This window comes from Hevea brasiliensis, chromosome 16 (assembly GCF_030052815.1).
Source record: "Hevea brasiliensis isolate MT/VB/25A 57/8 chromosome 16, ASM3005281v1, whole genome shotgun sequence".
NCBI classification, from domain to species: domain Eukaryota; kingdom Viridiplantae; phylum Streptophyta; class Magnoliopsida; order Malpighiales; family Euphorbiaceae; genus Hevea; species Hevea brasiliensis.
The window spans coordinates 67,541,966-67,560,757 of NC_079508.1; the positions used below are offsets into that span (position 1 = coordinate 67,541,966).

General features: G+C 36.1%; 2 protein-coding genes across 2 annotated transcripts; both read left to right on the forward strand.

Moving 5' to 3' along the window:
- Positions 1-46: 46 nt before the first annotated feature.
- Positions 47-2,287, forward strand: LOC110631789 (uncharacterized protein At4g22758). The gene is made up of 3 exons (XM_021779752.2): positions 47-562; positions 968-1,175; positions 1,803-2,287. The coding sequence occupies exons 1-3, from the start codon at positions 233-235 to the stop codon at positions 2,048-2,050; spliced, it is 786 nt and encodes a 261-aa protein (XP_021635444.2). The 5' UTR covers positions 47-232; the 3' UTR covers positions 2,051-2,287.
- A 2,138-nt stretch (positions 2,288-4,425) lies between these two features.
- LOC110631800 (uncharacterized) lies at positions 4,426-5,995 on the forward strand. The gene is made up of 2 exons (XM_021779766.2): positions 4,426-5,078; positions 5,662-5,995. Exons 1-2 carry the CDS (start codon positions 4,694-4,696, stop codon positions 5,817-5,819), a joined length of 543 nt encoding a protein of 180 aa, XP_021635458.2. The 5' UTR covers positions 4,426-4,693; the 3' UTR covers positions 5,820-5,995.
- The last annotated feature ends 12,797 nt before the right edge of the window (positions 5,996-18,792 follow it).

The following is an 18,792-nucleotide window of genomic DNA, read 5'->3' on the forward strand; positions in this document are numbered from 1 at the left end:
CCGTAATCCTATTAAGACAAAAAAAAGTTGTGAAAAAGACAAATAGACAGTGGACAGGTAGAGGTAACCTCCCTTGGCCTAACTACTTTTCCAACGTCCCTGCTTTCACTTTCCTCTCGCCATTTCAACACGCAGGCAGACCTTCCACCCTCTTCAAAATCGAAGCAAACAAAGAACCCATAACATCCACAACTATCCCTCACCCATTCTCGTTAAGCTTTTGTCTTAATATATGTCCGAGAGGAGTTTCCGCCGAAGATTCTCGGCGTCCGGTAGCCGGAAAAGCAGGCCCCCGCATCCTTCGCCTTCGCCCAGTACAAGGACCCCACCGCCTCGGCGATCTGTCAAGCAATCTAAACCCATAAAGATTTTGAAGCGCTGCTCCTCGGAGCCGATGCTCTGGAAGATTAGCGAGGGTGGTGGGATCAGTGAAAGTGAAGTTCAGCAACAGAGGAGTTTGTGGTCTGCAGATGAGAGTGGTGTTTTCCCGCGGCCTCATACTTATACGGATGTTTTTGCTTCCTCTCCTTCCTTGATGACCTTTTCTCCTCGGAGCTTTGAGGTAAGGTGTTTTGGGTTGGTTTTATTTTTGGGTGAAATTTGATCGATCTCTTGTTTTTTGTTGAAAATTTTTAATATTGGATCAATCTAATTTCCTACTATGGTTATTTTGTTTTCAATGGATTTTTCTGTTTTATTTGATTTATGGTTGCTTCCTGCATTTCTGAAATCTGGAAAATCATGCCTCGTCATCTTGATTTTATGATTCTTGATTGCTGAACAATAGTAATTTAACCATAAAACATTGCCATATACTTCAATTGAATTGAATCTGCTATTTAGTGATTCAGGCTACTGGCTTGCATTTTAGGTAACCAAGAAATTGAATAACAAAAATGATTTGATTCATCTTGCTACGAAGGCATTGTTATAGACGTCTGATTCATGAGCGAAATTTGGAATGCAGGGTTACAAGAAAGACGCAAAGGTGGTGGTTAATGTAACAGTTGAAGGGAGTCCAGGACCAGTGAGGACCATGGTTAAATTGGGATCTAGTGTGGAGGACACAATAAAGCTTGTTGTAGACAAGTACGCTGAAGAAGGACGGACCCCTAAGCTTGATAAGGATGCAGCATCCTCATGTGAATTGCATCACTCCTACTTCAGCCTTCAAAGTAAGTTGAGATTTGGAGTTGCTGTATAATTAAGTTTTAAAGGTTTTTACTAATTATTCCTTGTCAATTAATTAACCATTACATTAATTAAGAGATAGTTGTTTCACTTATTTCACTAATTCTTAAGTTCACCCTGTTAATTTTGGATTGAGATGTCTTCCTTCGAAGAGAACTTTTCCCCCAATTATCTGGATTACCTAGAAGTTTCTTCAACTATTCAGACAAAATTGCAAACTTTTTAGGTGCTTCTGTTAGAGAAGTTGAACTTATGCAAATTACAATTTGAGAGATTCTTGCATTTTTAGCTATTGCTATGGATTTTTTTGTCTCGCTGCCAAACAAACTCTCCATGCCAAGTTGTTTTAGAAGTTCTGCATTTTGGAGAGGTTGTGTTTCTGCTACAGGGGAAATTCCATTGAAGTGGTTTCATCTCCTTATAAATTATTGCTCCCTGGGTGTTGTTTCTGTGTTTCAAACAATATTTGCCGTCATTATTAGAAGTTAGCTATTGCTCGTGGAATGGCAAAGCCTAAATGTCAAACTAGGCTTTTATCCTTTTTATGCTCATTTCTTGTTGGATACAATATATAACTTTATCATAATAAGGGTTTATCTTGCTGTTAATAGGTTTAGATAAATCAGAGCTGATCGGGGATATTGGTAATAGAAGCTTCTATCTCAGAAGAAGCAGCAGCAACCGTAGTAGTAATGGGCCGTCCTCTCCTTCCAATTTACACAATATTGTGGTGAGGGAAAACTCATCACCACCTATTACACCCCTTCCATTCTTTTTTTCATCTTTTGTTGCCCGGAAATTTGGCAAAATCATGAGAAGATCGCGTAGAATTTGGAAGGTCTTGGTCTGCTGGCAATAATCAAAGATGCTACCAGTTTGAGAGTACAGCAACATATTATTTGCGGAACTCTTAAAACCTATTTCTTTCTATAATTTTTCACAAATTGCCTTGTTTAACACCATATAAGTGTAAATATAAAGCAGCACATCTCATTTTAGTTCTAAATGATTGGCTTTGTATATGGCTGTAAAGATATACCCTTGAACTGCAAGGTCATTTTATCAAAAGGAAACATAATTTATTTTTGATTTTCAATGTACAGAATTGAAAGGGTGACAGAGCTGTTTGTATATAACTTCAAGGTCTCCCCCTCGTTATATAAATACAAGGGTTCCAATTTGATACCTCATTTTAAGCGCTTTTGGCTTAATAAGAAAGTAAGTGTTCAGACAGGGTCTCCTCTCTGATACAATGCGGAGACAGAGTCCTATAGGTTCACTGCAGTTGACTTAAGAATGAGATTCCTCTCTAAACATATCTTCTAATAAATTGTCTTCTGGCAAATTCAAGAAGGATTTTTGCTGTTAGTTCTGAGAATATATATATATATTGATTGTAATTCAAAGTCGAAATTTTATAATTTTATAAATGATTTTAATATTATTAAATTAAAGGATTTATTAAAATCTTGATTATATTGGTTAGATTAGAGTTCAATATTTACTATAAAAATGTGGAGGGAATATTCTATTACTCCATTGTATGCGTGAGAAGGAGAGATATCCACTACTTTAGAATAAGAAGCATGGTCGGTTGAGATGGCCGGCCACGGCCTCAGAGGTTAAGCTTAAGCCTATAATATTCTACTTATTCCACCGTCCAATATTTTTTGCGCCTCTCTTCTTGAAAATAATCTTCTTAAATCTACATAATAAAGACAATCTTTTTCCTCTCTTAAATTTTTTTATTCGCTATTATAAATAAGAAATTAGAATTTAATAATGACGCCAATTAATTCCTCCTTCACATCTAGATGATGTGATTAAAGTTTGTCATTGTAAAGTATATTAAATTTAATTCTATGACTTTAATGATAAGTATGTCGTTCTTGCATTAATTTGATGTCGTTTTAATAAATTGTAGCTTTCTGTTTCACTGTGGTACTTGTGACTTTCGTCAGAAGATTGCACGCAACCAGCAATTTCAAACCAATAAGACAAACGTGAACCCCGCTGATGAGACGTAAGAAGATAGGGCACAGGCAATGCAGTGTCGCTTTATGTTGTTTTGCCGCAATAAGGAAATTTCTCGTTGGACACGAAAAATTCATATGAAAGGGGCAAAGCGGCGTGTAGGGGCAGTTAAGCATTGCCAGGGAACCGAATAAAGTTGTGGAACCCAAGTTTTATTGGCAGGCCCAACCAGCTGAAGGCTTATCGGCATTCTCCTGAATTCCAGTTTTTGTGACTAAGCAACTGCTTCTTAATTAATTAAGGATAATATTGCTTGCCCCTTCGCCATTAACACAAGATCCTAACATATTCTTTGCTGTAGTACTCGTGTAATAAATAGATAACGCATTTATTTTCAATATTTAAAAATAATTTTAATATTCCCTTCATTACATTTTAAATACTTTTTAATGTTTTCATACGAGAATTAAGAAAATAATTTGTTATAAAAATAAATTATTAACTAAAATATTTATATATTTAATTAAGATAAAAAATGATAAAAAAATGTATGAAGGTGATAAGGAGAAGATAAACGTATCGGGGATAATAATATACAAATGTATAGATGATAAAAAATAATTAATGCTTTTTAATTTTCTAAGATGACAAATAAAATGGTAAAAAATTTTCTAATTAAAATTTAATTATTACTATTATTATTACTTATTTCGTCTATTTTTATACCTATTTTATCACATTTTCTTTCTCTTTCTTAATTATTATTCTATAATATTGTTTTCGTATATTTTTATCTATTATATTTTAATTTTTTAAAATTATTTAGTTTATTTAGAAAACTAATAAGTATTAATTATTTTTTTAATTTACTTTTTATTTATACTAAATATAATAAATATTTATATAATTTTTTAAATTTAATAAATTAGAATAAGTAGGAGAGATAAAGGGTGGTATACTTTTATAAAATCAAAATTATCCATTTATCGTATAAAATTCAAATGCAATAGAAATAAATAGAGGGGTAACTATTTTTGTTATTTTTATAATTTAATTACAAATTAACGAAAAGAAAGTTATTAAAAATGAAGTAATTAGATAAGATAAATGTTAATTTAGTTAAATTAATGGATATTTTTTAAAATAATTTAATTATTTTATTAATAATTATGTACAAACTTTAAAGATTAATAAAATTGCACGGAGGAGTATTACACTCTCATCTTAATTTTAGAGGAATTAAATAAAATAAAATAAAAGCCCCTCCCACGTGAGTATTTATGATAAATCAGAAGATCCAAGAACTTACCAAAATTTCACTCTTTCTAGGAAGTTTCGCCTGGCTTCCTCTCTGTTAACCGTCCAAATTCATGCCCATCACCTTTATCGCATGACGACGACGTAACTGAAACAACTCTCCCAGTCTCCCTCTAAATCCAAATCCAAACCCAAACCCTAAAAATCTTTAAATTCATAACTGCTAATACTTCTTTTCTACTCTCCACTGCCAATTACATTAACTTTGTCCATGACTTCTCGGGCTCCGATCACCTTTCGCCACATCATAACCAAGCCTCGCTCCACCCCCTCTGACAGGTCCTTGCAGACCTTCCCTCCTGAGAGATACTCCGACCTCGTTCGGCGACGAGGTAGCCCCATATTGGTGCCAGGGAATTTGATGTTACCGGCGACGGATATTCGAAGCCTATCGCAAAAGCTGACGAAGTTGCTGCTGAATGTGAATATAGAGAGAAGTTTAGGGCCAGTGCACGTTATTATGGCGCCAGATAATACGGTGAGGGATTTGATAAAGGCGGCGATTGAGATTTACGTGAAGGAGAAGAGACGACCTCTTTTGAAAGATACTAATCCCGATGGTTTTCAGCTCCACTACTCCCAGTTTAGCTTGGAAAGTAAGTCGGTCCTGTTTTTTCTTAGTATTTTTCTTTTAATACAGAAAATAGTCACAATTTAAAATACGTCATATTATTTCTGGTTTCCCTGTGATTTTGATTTGGAATCTGTGGCTGCATTAGAGGAGAGAGACTTAAACCAGATCATAAATGGTTGATTTCTCACAATTTCAGTCTCAATTCTAGTTTGAGGATGAGTTCTCTGCATAAGTTATTAAAAAAAAAAAAAAGAAGAAAATACTATTCAAACCTGATATATAATTGATTTAAAAAACTGTTCAAAACTGATATATAATTGATTTCAACTTGGTTCAATTAAAATTCAAGAGTGAATAATCGAAATCGACTCTTTCTGTAATTGTTTTTGTTCAATTCGGACTCATAAATCGATAACTGATTCCAATCTTAAATTTAATCAAATTGATTTCAATTTGACTATATTGATTCCAAACTAAAAATTAAAAAAATATTGGGGCCTACGCCACATTGTCTTCTTCTTCTTCTTTTTTACGTCACATTGTCTTCTTCTTCTTCTTCTTTTTCAAAGTCTTCTTAATAACAATTATGTTTGTGGTGGGTGCAGGTTTGAAGGCAGAGGAGAAGTTGATAAACTTGGGATCTAGGAATTTCTTCATGTGCTCAAAGCCTTCAACAGTGAAATGCTGGTGCTCCAAGGAAGCAAAAGTAGTGGCCATCAAATCTGCATTCCCATATATAAAGTTGATGGACTTCTTGCTATAGTCCTAGATGCTCTTTCTCCGTCTTCTCCTTCTCTTTCTCCTTCTCCTTCTCCTGTTAGTAGGAAACTGGGTTAGCAGTTGCATGATTTGTACATATTATTATTATTATTATTTGATAGCAAAAACATGTCTTATCTGCCATAAAATTATAAAATGAAATTTTTTAAATTATGATAATTTATTTTTTTTTAAATTATAATTTATTTTTTTTAAAAATTAAAAAATTATGAAAAACCTATCATGATGAAACTTAAAATATGAAAGTTACATGTGTGATGATAATAATTATAATAATATTTAATATTTATTTGTATATATCTATAAGAATATATTTATTAGTTGGGGTTTATAAGGATTTTCTTAAATTAAAATTATTATTTCTTATTTTAAAAGTTTATAAATTAATATTGTGAACTCCGCCTGAGTAGCTTGCGCTTAGTCGGTCCCAAGCCCAGACAAAGGAGGAGGGTTGCGGTAGATGACAACCAGCGTAAAAATTTCTTCACACCTTATGATATGGATTCAAATGATATAAACGTTGGAGTGTCTTCTACTCACGACGCGCTACATCGGAGCCCGGGTGTAGTAAGAAATATACAAGGGTGTAGGGCGTTCACCGAAAGTGAAGCGCCATGCCGGCGCCCAGGTGTGGTGTTAAGTGAGCAAGGGTTCCCACATCATGGACGGGTATGGGTAAAGAAATTATTCCATAGGACAGATAGTAGAACATATAGTGGAACAGAACACAAGATAGACATAGAAAACAATAGAAGATATCATAAAAGGAGACCAATTAGGAAGGAGTAGGATAGGAGGAGGATCAGGGTTAGTACTTGAAATGTTGGATCACTTACAGGAAAATTAATAGAGCTTGTGGATACCTTGGAAAGGAGAAGGGTGAACATTGCTTGCATTTAGGAGACTAAATGGATATGAGAGAAAAGTAAGGAAGTGGGTAATTCAGGGTACAAACTATGATTTATCGGAAAGGAGAGAAACAAGAACGGAGTGGGCATAATCATAGACGGGACATTGAAAGACGCAGTAATAGCTGTGAAAAGAGTAGGAGATAGAATTATACTAGTAAAGCTAGTACTAGAAGGAGAAACAATAAATATAGTTAGTGCTTATGCCCCACAAATAGGACTAGACAGTGAGAGTAAACAAAGGTTTTGGGAAGATATGGATGATTTAATGCAAAGCATACTGAATGATGAGAATATTTTCATTAGTGGAGATTTGAATGGACATGTAGGAAGTGATAGACAAGGTTATGAGAATGTTCATGGAGGTTTTGGTTTTGGAAGTCGAAATGAGGAGGGAAAAAGCATCCTAAATTTTGCTATGGCATACGACCTAATACTAGCAAATACCTACTTTATAAAAAGAGAGTCACATTTAGTGACTTTCAAAAGTGGGCAACATAGAAGCCAAATCGACTTCCTCTTAACCAGGAAGAAAAATAGAGCTCTATGTAAGGACTGCAAGGTCATTCCAGGAGAGGCTTTAACAAGTCAGCATCGGTTGGTGGTCTTGGATGTCAAGTTTAGGAACAATTCAAATAAGGTCAGAAGAAATAGTATAGCTCGAACAAAGTGGTGGGAGTTCAAAGGAGTAAAGCAAGTGAAGTTCAAAAATGAGCTTCTCGAGTCCGAAGTATGGAAGCTGGAAATGGAGGCCAATGATATGTGGATACAGATGGCATCAAAGATTAGAGAAGTAGCTAGAAAAGTACTTGGAGAGTCTAAAGGACATGGACCACCCGCAAAAGAGAGATGGTGGTGGAATGAGGAAGTGCAAAAGGTAGTGAAGAGAAAAAGGGAATGAAGAGAAAAAGGGAATTGTATAAGAAATTACCTAAATGTGATAATAATGAGGCATATGAACAGTACAAGATAGCAAAGAAAGAGGCAAAAAAGGCAATTAGTCAAGCAAGAGCACAGGCCTTTGAAAAGTTATATGAGAAACTTTGAACTAAAGAAGGGGAGAAAGATATTTATAGATTAGTAAGGAGGAGAGAAAGGAAATATCAAGATCTGAATCAAGTTAGGTGCATTAAGGATAAAGAAGGAAAAGTGTTAGTGAAAGATGAGGATATTAAAGAAAGATGGAGAAATTATTTTAATGATCTCTTTAATAATAGTCAAAATGGTAATAGGGTGAATATAGACTATAGAATAATAGAAAAGAATGTGAATTATACTAGAAGGATTAGATCTTTAGAAGTAAAGAAGCACTTAAGAGAATGAAAGTGGGTAAAGCCTGTGGACCTGATGAAATACCAATTGAAGTGTGCAATTATTTGGGAGATATGGGAGTGGCATGGTTAACTAAATTATTTAATAAAATTCTAAACTCAAAGAAAATGTCTGATGAATAGAGGAGGAGTATTTTAGTACCTATTTTTAAAAATAAAAGAGACATACAGAGTTGCTCAAACTATAGGGGAATTAAACTTATGAGCCATACTATGAAGTTGTGGGAGAGAGTTATGGAGCATTGACTACATCATGATACTTCTATCTCTCTCAATCAATTTGGTTTTATGCCCGGTCGTTCAACTATGGAAGCGATCTTTCTTATTAGAAGCTTGATGGAGAAATATAGAGATGTGAAGAAAGATCTACACATGGTTTTTATTGATTTTGAGAAGGCTTATGATAGTGTTCCAAGAGATGTCTTATGGAATGTGTTAGAACAAAAGATGGTATCTATTAGGTACATACAAGTATTGAAATATATGTATGAAGGAGCAATTACTATTGTGCGCACAGTGGGAGGGGACACAAGAGATTTTCCGATCTCAATTGGATTACACCTGTAACAACCCTTAAAAAAAAAAAAGTTTCAAAAATAGGGAGGAGGAAACCCCCCCCCCCCCATTTCTCTTCTTTCCCTCTCCTTCCCTCTTTTCTTCTTCTTCCTTTCTCCGGTGACCGGCCGGCGACGTCCCAAGCAGTTCCCCAACAGGCCGGCGACCCTCCGGCGACGGCCAGACCACCAGAAACGGCTGCAAGAGAGGGAGAAGAGAGAGAAAATGCGCGCCGATGGGCGGCGCTTTCCGCGCGATTCGGCCGTCCGACGTCCGATCGAGGTGATTCCGGTGGCGTTGGAAAGCTTGTTCCGAGAGCTTTCTTTTGACACTAATTTTGAAGCAAATGGAGGTCGGATGAGTGAGATATGGAGGAGAGAAGTTTCAGGTTTTTCAAGCTTTTTCGTCAGATCTACGACGATCCGACCGTTTGATCGACGATCCGAGACCACATATGGACTGAGGAAGAGGAGAGGAACATGGTGGTATGATCAGATCCGGCAAATGTCGCCGGCGATCGACGGCCGGCCACCGTTCGCGGTGGTTCCGGTGGTGGCTCCGGTGGGCTATGGAGGTGATTCAATTTCCAGAGGCTTCCTCGTAAATTTTTGAAATTTTTGAGACATAGATAAACTTCGGGTAAGACAATTTCTATTATTTCTCTGTTTGTGGAGCATAAATACAGTGTTTCTTAAACAGGAAAAATTGGAGAAAAATTCTAAGAAAAATATATGATGAAAGTAAAATTATTTGGAGATATTCTATGGTGTTAGTTGAATTTTTAAGTGATTATAGAATATTTTTGAAAAATATAGATGGATTTTAGTTAGATTTTTAGCATATGGGCATATAAGATTATTTGAAATTAAGATAATTAAATTTTATATAATTGGTTGAAGCTTGAGGATGGAGGTTTAAATATGTAAATATTTAATTAGGTCGAATTAAGAATATGTTAGATGTTGGAATCTTATGGAATCGAGTAAAATTCTTGAATAAAATATTTATGGGTGATTAGAAAATTTCAATTCATTTTGCAATAGCCTTATAATATTATTAAGGACCGTAGGGCAAAATTTTAGAATTTTTAGAGCTTGTTTAAGTGGATTTTTGAAAAATGTCAATTATAGGGACTAAAACGTAATTTTTGAGATTTTGAGTATTGTCTGATTTGGAGGGCCCAGGAGGGGCCATGAGATATTGATGAGATGTGGTTGTGGAAATTGAGAATTTAGAAGTGTTATTTAAGCCTTTTTGCAGGTTGGGTAGGTCCCAGGTATAGGGGAAACTCTGCCGAATTTCCGGCATGAATTAGGCTATCTATTGCTTCTTTAGAGTTTTGTCTTAACTTAGTACTAATAAATTTATAATTTAATTATTAGGTGATCGAGGTCAGCTATTTTCCTACATCCAGCAGCCACAATAGTCATCGGTGTACTGTGAGTAAAATAATAATTTTAATTGTAATTTCACTATTATTATATGTTCAAGCATGCCCATGCATCACTTATATGCATATATCTATGTAGATAAACTTTAGGCACGATTTATGTTGCATTCATAACTGTGAAAGTGCCATGTATGTTGCTGTGGTAATTTGGAGCAGTGTGTGTGTGTTGGCGTGCGTGTGATGTGGTGTGGACTATGGATAGGACGGGTAGACACGGCTTGAGATCTTCGCTGGGACCCGGTCCTTCGGGGTAAACACGGCTTGAGTTCTTCGCTGGGACCTCGATTTGGTTATTAAGTGGAAGTCCGAGCTGAGTTCTTCGCTGGCACTATTGGAATTAAGAGAGCTGTATAGGGGATCAGCTCCCATATATATTATGATTGATGTTACTGGGTGTGTGAGTGCTCCAAATTACCTTTTTGATGTTATGATGTGAATTTATTGCTAATGCTGCATTTCACTCTCTGAGTGCACTAGTTCTAGATAGTTATAGAGATTATGGTTAAAATTGATATTTTACTCTGAGTCGAACGCTCACTCTGTTCAACATATTTTTTTCAGACTGAGGAGGAGACATTTTTTTTAATAACCTGTCCCTTTTCTCTCAGGTTATGAAAAGACTACTTAATTGTATTATTATTCTCTAAATTTGTAATTTAGGACTCCGCATGTGCTAGTAGTAGCATTAAGCCTGTCAGGGACTGTATGAATTCAAGTTTTCGTATTAATAAATGAAAAGAAAAAAAAAATTTATGAGTTTTAAATGGTTATAAATGAGGTAACAGGGTTGAGCTGGGCTCCCCAAATTTTTATTTCTGATAATTTCTGGGTTAAGTTGGCCCGAAATATAATTTTAACAGTGTAATTTAAATTATTTTATGTGCATATTGGGCTTAAATTGTGGGCCTGGTTATGGATTTGAGGAATAGTTAGGCTTACTACGGGCCTCGGGGGCTTTAAGCTGGCCCAGGTCCTAGTGCCGGTCCGGCCCATAGGTTGGGTCGTGACGAATGTGGTATCAGAGCTTAGGCTCTAGATTCATGGGAAATAATATAATTGGGAGTGTAAAAGGAGTCTTATTAGGATGTTACATGCGGAGTGTAGGATTCTGTTTCGTCTTTTTCTGTAATTCCTTGTTTCTAGATTCTGCGTTATATCTCGGGAACTATAAAAGTGCCTCAGTTAGTGTCTTGATTTTCGTGGAGTACATAGAAAGGTGAAATAGAGTTAGCAGACATGTTGAGGTCTATCATGAGGATATGTATTCCAATAAATACTATATTTTTGTCAGTATGGGTTTAAATGGTGTGCCTATTTCGTGCAAGGCACGAGTACATAAAAGTGAGTCTTGAAAGTACAGTTGCCCTAGATAAGGATGAGAATACCACTACTGGCAGTCATCAATGGATGACCCAGTCAGAATAAGTTTGTGATAATAGAAGATTCAGGAGAGATAAGAAATTAGGAGACCTCGTCTGCCAGGACGTATCGTAGTAACTATACAATGTTCTCGATGTCTGCTCTGTAAGCTGCAGATTACAGTACCGACATGAGATTATTGTGTAGAGCTGCGTGCATCCCCGTGGTGCTCCATAATGAGGGTGTTTACGGATGGCTTCTGTTTTGGTACAGTTATGCCAGAACAGAGTTCTATATCTGCAGAGGAGTTGGAAACTCCTAGTTAGGGGTCTAGAGTTAGAATATTGAAAGGTCACAGTTGGGTGATAACTAGAGTCAGTGACTCAGTTACCCTAGCATGAGCTAGAGCTGCATTAAGAGTTGCCATCAGACCAGAGGTTTCGGATTAGTTGCAAAGTAAACGTGACACTTATAGAGTGAGATCATCTAGTCTTCAGTATGGAATTTTGGATCATTTTTGTAGTACGATAAACATTTTGCTTAGAACTTAGTGAGAATAGTATACCCGTTGTGTATCAGCAAGGTGTAAAGTACAACCCTACTACCTAGGGAAAGTCAAAACTATAAATTGATGATTCGCAGAGCTATGATATGATAGGAGAGTCATTAATTTAACATGGTTTGGGCAAGGTGGTAAATGTAGTACCTTTGTTGCAGTAAGTTAGGGTATAGTCCTATCTTTTTAGAAGGGATCGAAGGTTATTATTAATAATGGTGACGAACAAAATAGTGCCCCAGATGGGACTGTAAAGTGTGGTAGAAAGTAGTTGGCTCGGGTATCTAGCAGATGATGCAAGTTCCATTATAGGAATCATATATAATTAGATCACGATGGATGTAAATCCTTTGAATTGGATGATGGGTTTGGGTGCCCGGAATCTTAAGTTTTGGCTAATTGAGTAAACATGGAAAATAATAATAATAAAAATAATAATAATAGCAAATAAATAAAATTACTGCAGAATCAGTTTTCGAGGTAGTAAGGGTATTATGTAAACTAAAGGATAAGAATAGAAATCATACGAAAAAGGTATGACTGCAAATTCCTGAGTTCCTTTCTAACTTCATATTGTTCAAAATAATAGTATAATCTAATTATAACAGTATTAAGAGTAATAAATTAGCAAAGATAAATCATAGAAGGCCAATGGATAGAGAAAGTGCAGAATGAAAGTTTGGACAATTGATTGCAGATGCAATATAATCTAAATGCCAGTGGAAATACTAGCTAGAGTGGTCAAAAGACCAAATCTGTGTAGCACAGACATATGATAACGCGATAAAGACTCTGAAAGATATAGTTAGCAAGTACAGTTGTCATGTTAGGAAGAAGAATGGAACCAGGGATAGAATAGTCAAGTTCTATGTTGGGCAAGACAAAGGAAATAAATAAAAGGACAACCTGAAGGGCGCGTAACAAAAGGAACAAAGTTAAGATATAGGGTAGGCTAAGTGTTATTATTGGCAAGGTGAATGACAAGGATGAAGAAACCGAAATGGGACCATATTAGTGAGAATAGTGATGGAGGTATAGAATCTAGTAATGTGATACTCATAGCATGATGTAGTTGAGATTGTGACAGGGGCTAAAATATAGAGCTTGGAGTTACATGATTGGATCATATTTTATCTATTCCCTATTCCTAAGGTGAAGTGAATAGCAATGGGACAAGATTCTTTGAACTTGTTAACAGTATCAAGAAGATTAAGCGAGGAATACAATAATAATGAGTAAAAGCTAGAAGTGTGCGAGGGTATTGCGGACTATCTAATTAGGCAGAGACAAAGAAGTTATTAAGTAGTAAGTTGAATAAAAGTCAATCTAAGGGATCAAAAAGGTATGATGAGAGGAAAAGAATGATAGACAATGACACAGAGGCTTTAGGTTAGACTTTTGAGATAGTGAGAAGGTAGTTAGAGGTTCATTATGAATGTCAGGCAAGCATTTTTAGTGTGACCAACAGAATCACTTTGCAGTGAAGCAATAATGACAGAACAACAGTAGGGGTAGAACGAGAAGTGACAAGTTTAGGTGGTTATAAATCACTAGAAAGTTCAAAGATCAAATTAATGACCATAGATAAGGGTGGAATTAATGTTGGAAGAATCTATTAGCGAGAGAAATCTTTCAGGAATCAACAAAAGTTAAGGGCACAATATAAACGATGATAGATATGAATCATAGGTTGAGTATAAGTAAAGTTAATAAATTATAAAATATTATGTCAGAAAAAACAATGGTACAGTAAAGGATTCATGCAGATGATACCTTATAGGTAGAGCACAACTGTGCTAGGAGATGATGAAATTTGAAGAGAAAGACCAAGAAATATAGGTTAAACATTATTATATGGACAATCGAGCATAGTTGAATATAAGAGTATTTTTCTTTCTTTTCAAGTTTAGTTTGTGCTTTTGGTTCTAGAAGATTATATAAGGAACAGAGACTGAGTCAAGGAGACCTAGTTATTTGAGAGTTTGGTAGGCACCAATTCATACATAATTTCCTGATATGAGAATGACAGTAAGTACATACCTAGTGTTAAGTATGAAAGGACGATCAGAATAGTGACAGGAGTCAAATGGAGTTAGCTACCAAGGCTTACAACCGTTTTAAATTATGAGCTAGAGGAAGTACTATTTATGGATGAATTTCAATAGATGAAATTGTTACTAATGGGAAAAGTTGAGGTTGAAATTTGGAAAGTTATAGGCAGTATATGTGATTATATTAAGGAGAATAAACACGTAAAGTATCTTGTTTAGAATTAAGGCATGGCACACATTTCTCATAGCCGTATTAGTTCAGATGGAACTACAGTTTCAAGGGCTCATATTCATCCAGGATAAGCAATCTCCTACTAAGGCTGGTAGGGAATGATAATGTTCTGATAGTTAAGTTGAAAAAAAAAAAAAGGGGGATACAAGAAAAATTTTCTATGGGTAATTATAAGTGTTACATAAGGTGAAGAATGTGCTGGTAGGAGTAAATCATAGGGTTAGAATTCTCGAAGTAATGGAACTAGTAATCAAGATAAGACTAAGAAATAAAAAGAAAGTTAAAGTTGATGATGGGATAGAAATCTTTGAAGGAAAAGGGGTAAGGGTGAGATAGGACAAAAATTAAGGAATAAGTACAGCAGGTTGAAAAGATATCAATAATATTAGAAATAGAAAAAGGGAAGTGGATAAGATGTAAAGGACAAGAAGAAAGCTCGATAGAGCCAGTTATAATGATGAGGATAAGAAGGAATAGGTATGCTAGGAACACACTAAGAGATGTTTAAAACAAGTTATTATGAGATGATAGATTAAAGGAGTAGTAGAGCCTCGATCTAAGTGCCAATATGTCAGAAGTAGGCCACATACTAAGAAGCTATAGGAAGAAGTCTAGATATTTCCATTCTAGAGAAGGAGTGAGAATTGATAAAGTCGCATGGATTGAGTTGTCAGGGAATATAAACATTTTTGTTACCTAGAAGGAGAGATCCAGTTTACTTTCCAATGTTGATAAATGATACACTTGGCCCTTGGAGGAGACTCTACCTGACTAGTTACATAAGATGGATAGAGGTTGGTCTAAGTACCTTAGTAATGACACAAAAGAGATTAAAAATTTAAAATATCATGGGAGTGAGAAGATTTATAGGTATTGACCACTGAGGTCATAAGAAGAGTGAAGATCTCAAACAAGATACCTAGATTAGGTGCTACAGGAAAGCTACTCATAGGATACCATGGAATAAGGAACATAAGTTATGTCATTGGGGAAAACAGAGATTATTGAAACAAAAGGGATGAGGACTGAAATCATCAAGAGACACGTTGGGGCGTAATAAAAGGGAGGTAAGCACCAAAGTTGATTGAAGTTATGAGACATCAAGTCAAGAACAGTGAAGTGTAGCAAATACTTGAAATGTCAGAAAAATGGTCAATGAATAGTTATAAGATAAAAGCCCTCTAGAAAGAGATGATGATAAATAGGACACTATAGTAGAATCAGAGAGCGATAAATGTCATATATAATGTACAAAGAGTTTGAAGAATAAATGTTTTACCAATCTCTGCATAGCTGGAGGAGTAATGATTGCACTTGTTCTGATAATCTTCTTTTCCATATCTCTTGTTTCTTCGAAAATTCGAGGACGAATTTTTCTTAAGGGGGGGAGAATGTAACAACCCTTAAAAAAAAAAAAGTTTCAAAAATCGGGAGGAGGAAAACCCCCCCCCCTCCATTTCTCTTCTTTCCCTCTCCTTCCCTCTCTTCTTCTTCTTCCTTTCTCCGGTGACCGGCCGGCGACGTCCCAAGCAGTTCCCCAACAGGCCGGCGACCCTCCGGCGACGGCCAGACCACCAGAAACGGCGGCAAGAGAGGGAGAAGAGAGAGAAAATGAGCGCACAGTGGGCAGCGGCTTTTCGGCGCAATTCCGGCTTCGTCCGACGTCCGATCGAGGCAATTCCGGTGGCGTTGGAAAGCTTGTTCCGAGAGCTTTCTTTTGACACCAATTTTGAAGCAAATGGAGGTCGGATGAGTGAGATATGGAGGAGAGAAGTTTCGGGTTTTTCAAGCTTTTTCGTCAGATCTACGACGATCCGACCGTTGGATCGACGATCCGAGACCACATATGGACTAAGGAAGAGGAGAGGAACATGGTGGTATGATCAGATCCGGCAAATGTCGCCGGCAACCGGCGGCCGGCCACCGTGCGCGGTGGTTCCGGCGGTGGCTCCGGTGGGCTATGGAGGTGATTCAACTTCCAGAGGCTTCCTCGTAAATTTTTGAAATTTTTGAGACATAGATAAACTTCGGGTAAGACAATTTCTATTATTTCTCTGTCTGTAGAGCATAAATACAGTGTTTCTTAAACAGGAAAAATTGGAGAAAAATTCTAAGAAAAATATATGATGAAAGTAAAATTATTTGGAGATATTCTATGGTGTTAGTTGAATTTTTGAGTGATTGTAGAATATTTTTGAAAAAATATAGATGGATTTTAGTTAGATTTTTAGCATATGGGCATATAAGATTATTTGAAATTAAGATAATTAAATTTTATATAATTGGTTGAAGCTTGAGGATGGAGGTTTAAATATGTAAATATTTAATTAGGTCGAATTAAGAATATGTTAGATGTTGGAATCTTATGGAATCGAGTAAAATTCTTGAATAAAATATTCATGGGTGATTAGAAAATTTCAATTCATTTTGCAATAGCCTTATAATATTATTAAGGACCGCAGGGCAAAATTTTAGAATTTTTAGAGCTTGTTTAAGTGGATTTTTGAAAAATGTCAATTATAGGGACTAAAACGTAATTTTTGAGATTTTGAGTATTGTCTGATTTGGAGGGCCCAGGAGGGGCCATGAGATATTGATGAGATGTGGTTGTGGAAATTGAGAATTTAGAAGTGTTATTTGAGCCTTTTTGCAGGTTGGGTAGGTCCCAGGTATAGGGGAAACTCTGCCGAATTTCCGGCATGAATTAGGCTATCTATTGCTTCTTTAGAGTTTTGTCTTAACTTAGTACTAATAAATTTATAATTTAATTATTAGGTGATCGATGTCAGCTATTTTCCTGCATCCAGCAGCCACAATAGTCATCGGTGTACTGTGAGTAAAATATTAATTTTAATTGTAATTTCACTATTATTATATGTTCAAACATGCCCATGCATCACTTATATGCATATATCTATGTAGATAAACTTTAGGCACGATTTATGTTGCATTCATAACTGTGAAAGTGCCATGTATGTTGCTGTGGTAATTTGGAGCAGTGTGTGTGTGTTGGCGTGCGTGTGATGTGGTGTGGACTATGGATAGGACGGGTAGACACGGCTTGAGATCTTCGCTGGGACCCGGTCCTTCGGGGTAGACACGGCTTGAGTTCTTCGCTGGGACCCCGTTTTGGTTATTAAGTGGAAGTCCGAGCTGAGTTCTTCGCTGGCACTGTTGGAATTAAGAGAGCTGTATAGGGGATCAGCTCCCATATATATTATGATTGATGTTACTGGGTGTGTGAGTGCTCCAAATTACCTTTTTGATGTTATAATGTGAATTTATTGCTAATGCTGCATTTCACTCTACAGGGTGCACTAGTTCTAGATAGTTATAGAGATTATGGTTAAAATTGATATTTTACTCTCTGAGTCGAACGCTCACTCCTGTTCAACATATTTTTTTTCAGGCTACAGGAGGAGACATTTTTTTTAATAACCTGTCCCTTTTCTCTCAGGTTATGAAAAGACTACTTAATTGTATTATTATTCTCTAAATTTGTAATTTAGGACTCCGCATGTGCTAGTAGTAGCATTAAGCTGTCGAAATTGTGAATTCAAGTTTTCGTATTAATAAATGAAAAGAAAAAAAATTATGAGTTTTAAATGGTTATAAATGAGGTACTTGAGGTTGGTGGGCTCCCCAAATTTTTATTTCTGATAATTTCTGGGTTAAGTTGGCCCGAAATATAATTTTACCAGTTTAATTTAAATTATTTTATGTGCATATTGGGCTTAAATTGTGGGCCTGGTTATGGATTTGAGGAATAGTTAGGCTTACTACTGGCCTCGGGGGCTTTAAGCTGGCCCAGGTCCTAGTGCCGGTCCGACCCATAGGTTGGGTCTTGACAACACCAAATATCAGTCATAAGCCCTTACCTTTTTACATTAGTTTTAGATGAATTGACGAAACATATACAAGAGAGTATTCCTTGGTGCATGTTGTTTACGGATGATATTGTTCTGATAGATGAGACACGAGAAGGAGTTAATAGGAAGCTAGAGCTTTGGAGAAGTACTCTAGAGTCAAAGGGTTTTAAGTTAAGTAGAACGAAGACAGAATACATGCATTGCAAGTTCAGTGAAGGCCAAACTGGTGATAGGGAATGAGTTAGTTTGAATGGAGTGGTACTGTCCCAAAGTAATCACTTTAAATATCTAGGCTCAGTCCTTCAAGTAGATGGGGGATGTGAGGAGGATGTTAGTCATAGGATTAAAGCCAGATGGTTGAAGTGGATATGTACCACGGGAGTTTTATGTGATCATAAAATTCCTAATAAGTTGAAAGGAAAATTTTACCGTACAGCCATATGACCTGCTATGTTATATGGTAGTGAGTGTTGGGCACTGAAAGAGTCATATGCGTCTAAGATAAGAGTTGCAGAGATGAGAATGTTAAGGTGGATGAGTGGCTATACTAGACTAGATAAAGTTCGTAATGAGAGTATTAGAGAAAATGTAGGAGTGGTGTCAATTGAAGATAAGTTGAGAGAAGGGAGATTGAAATGGTTTGGT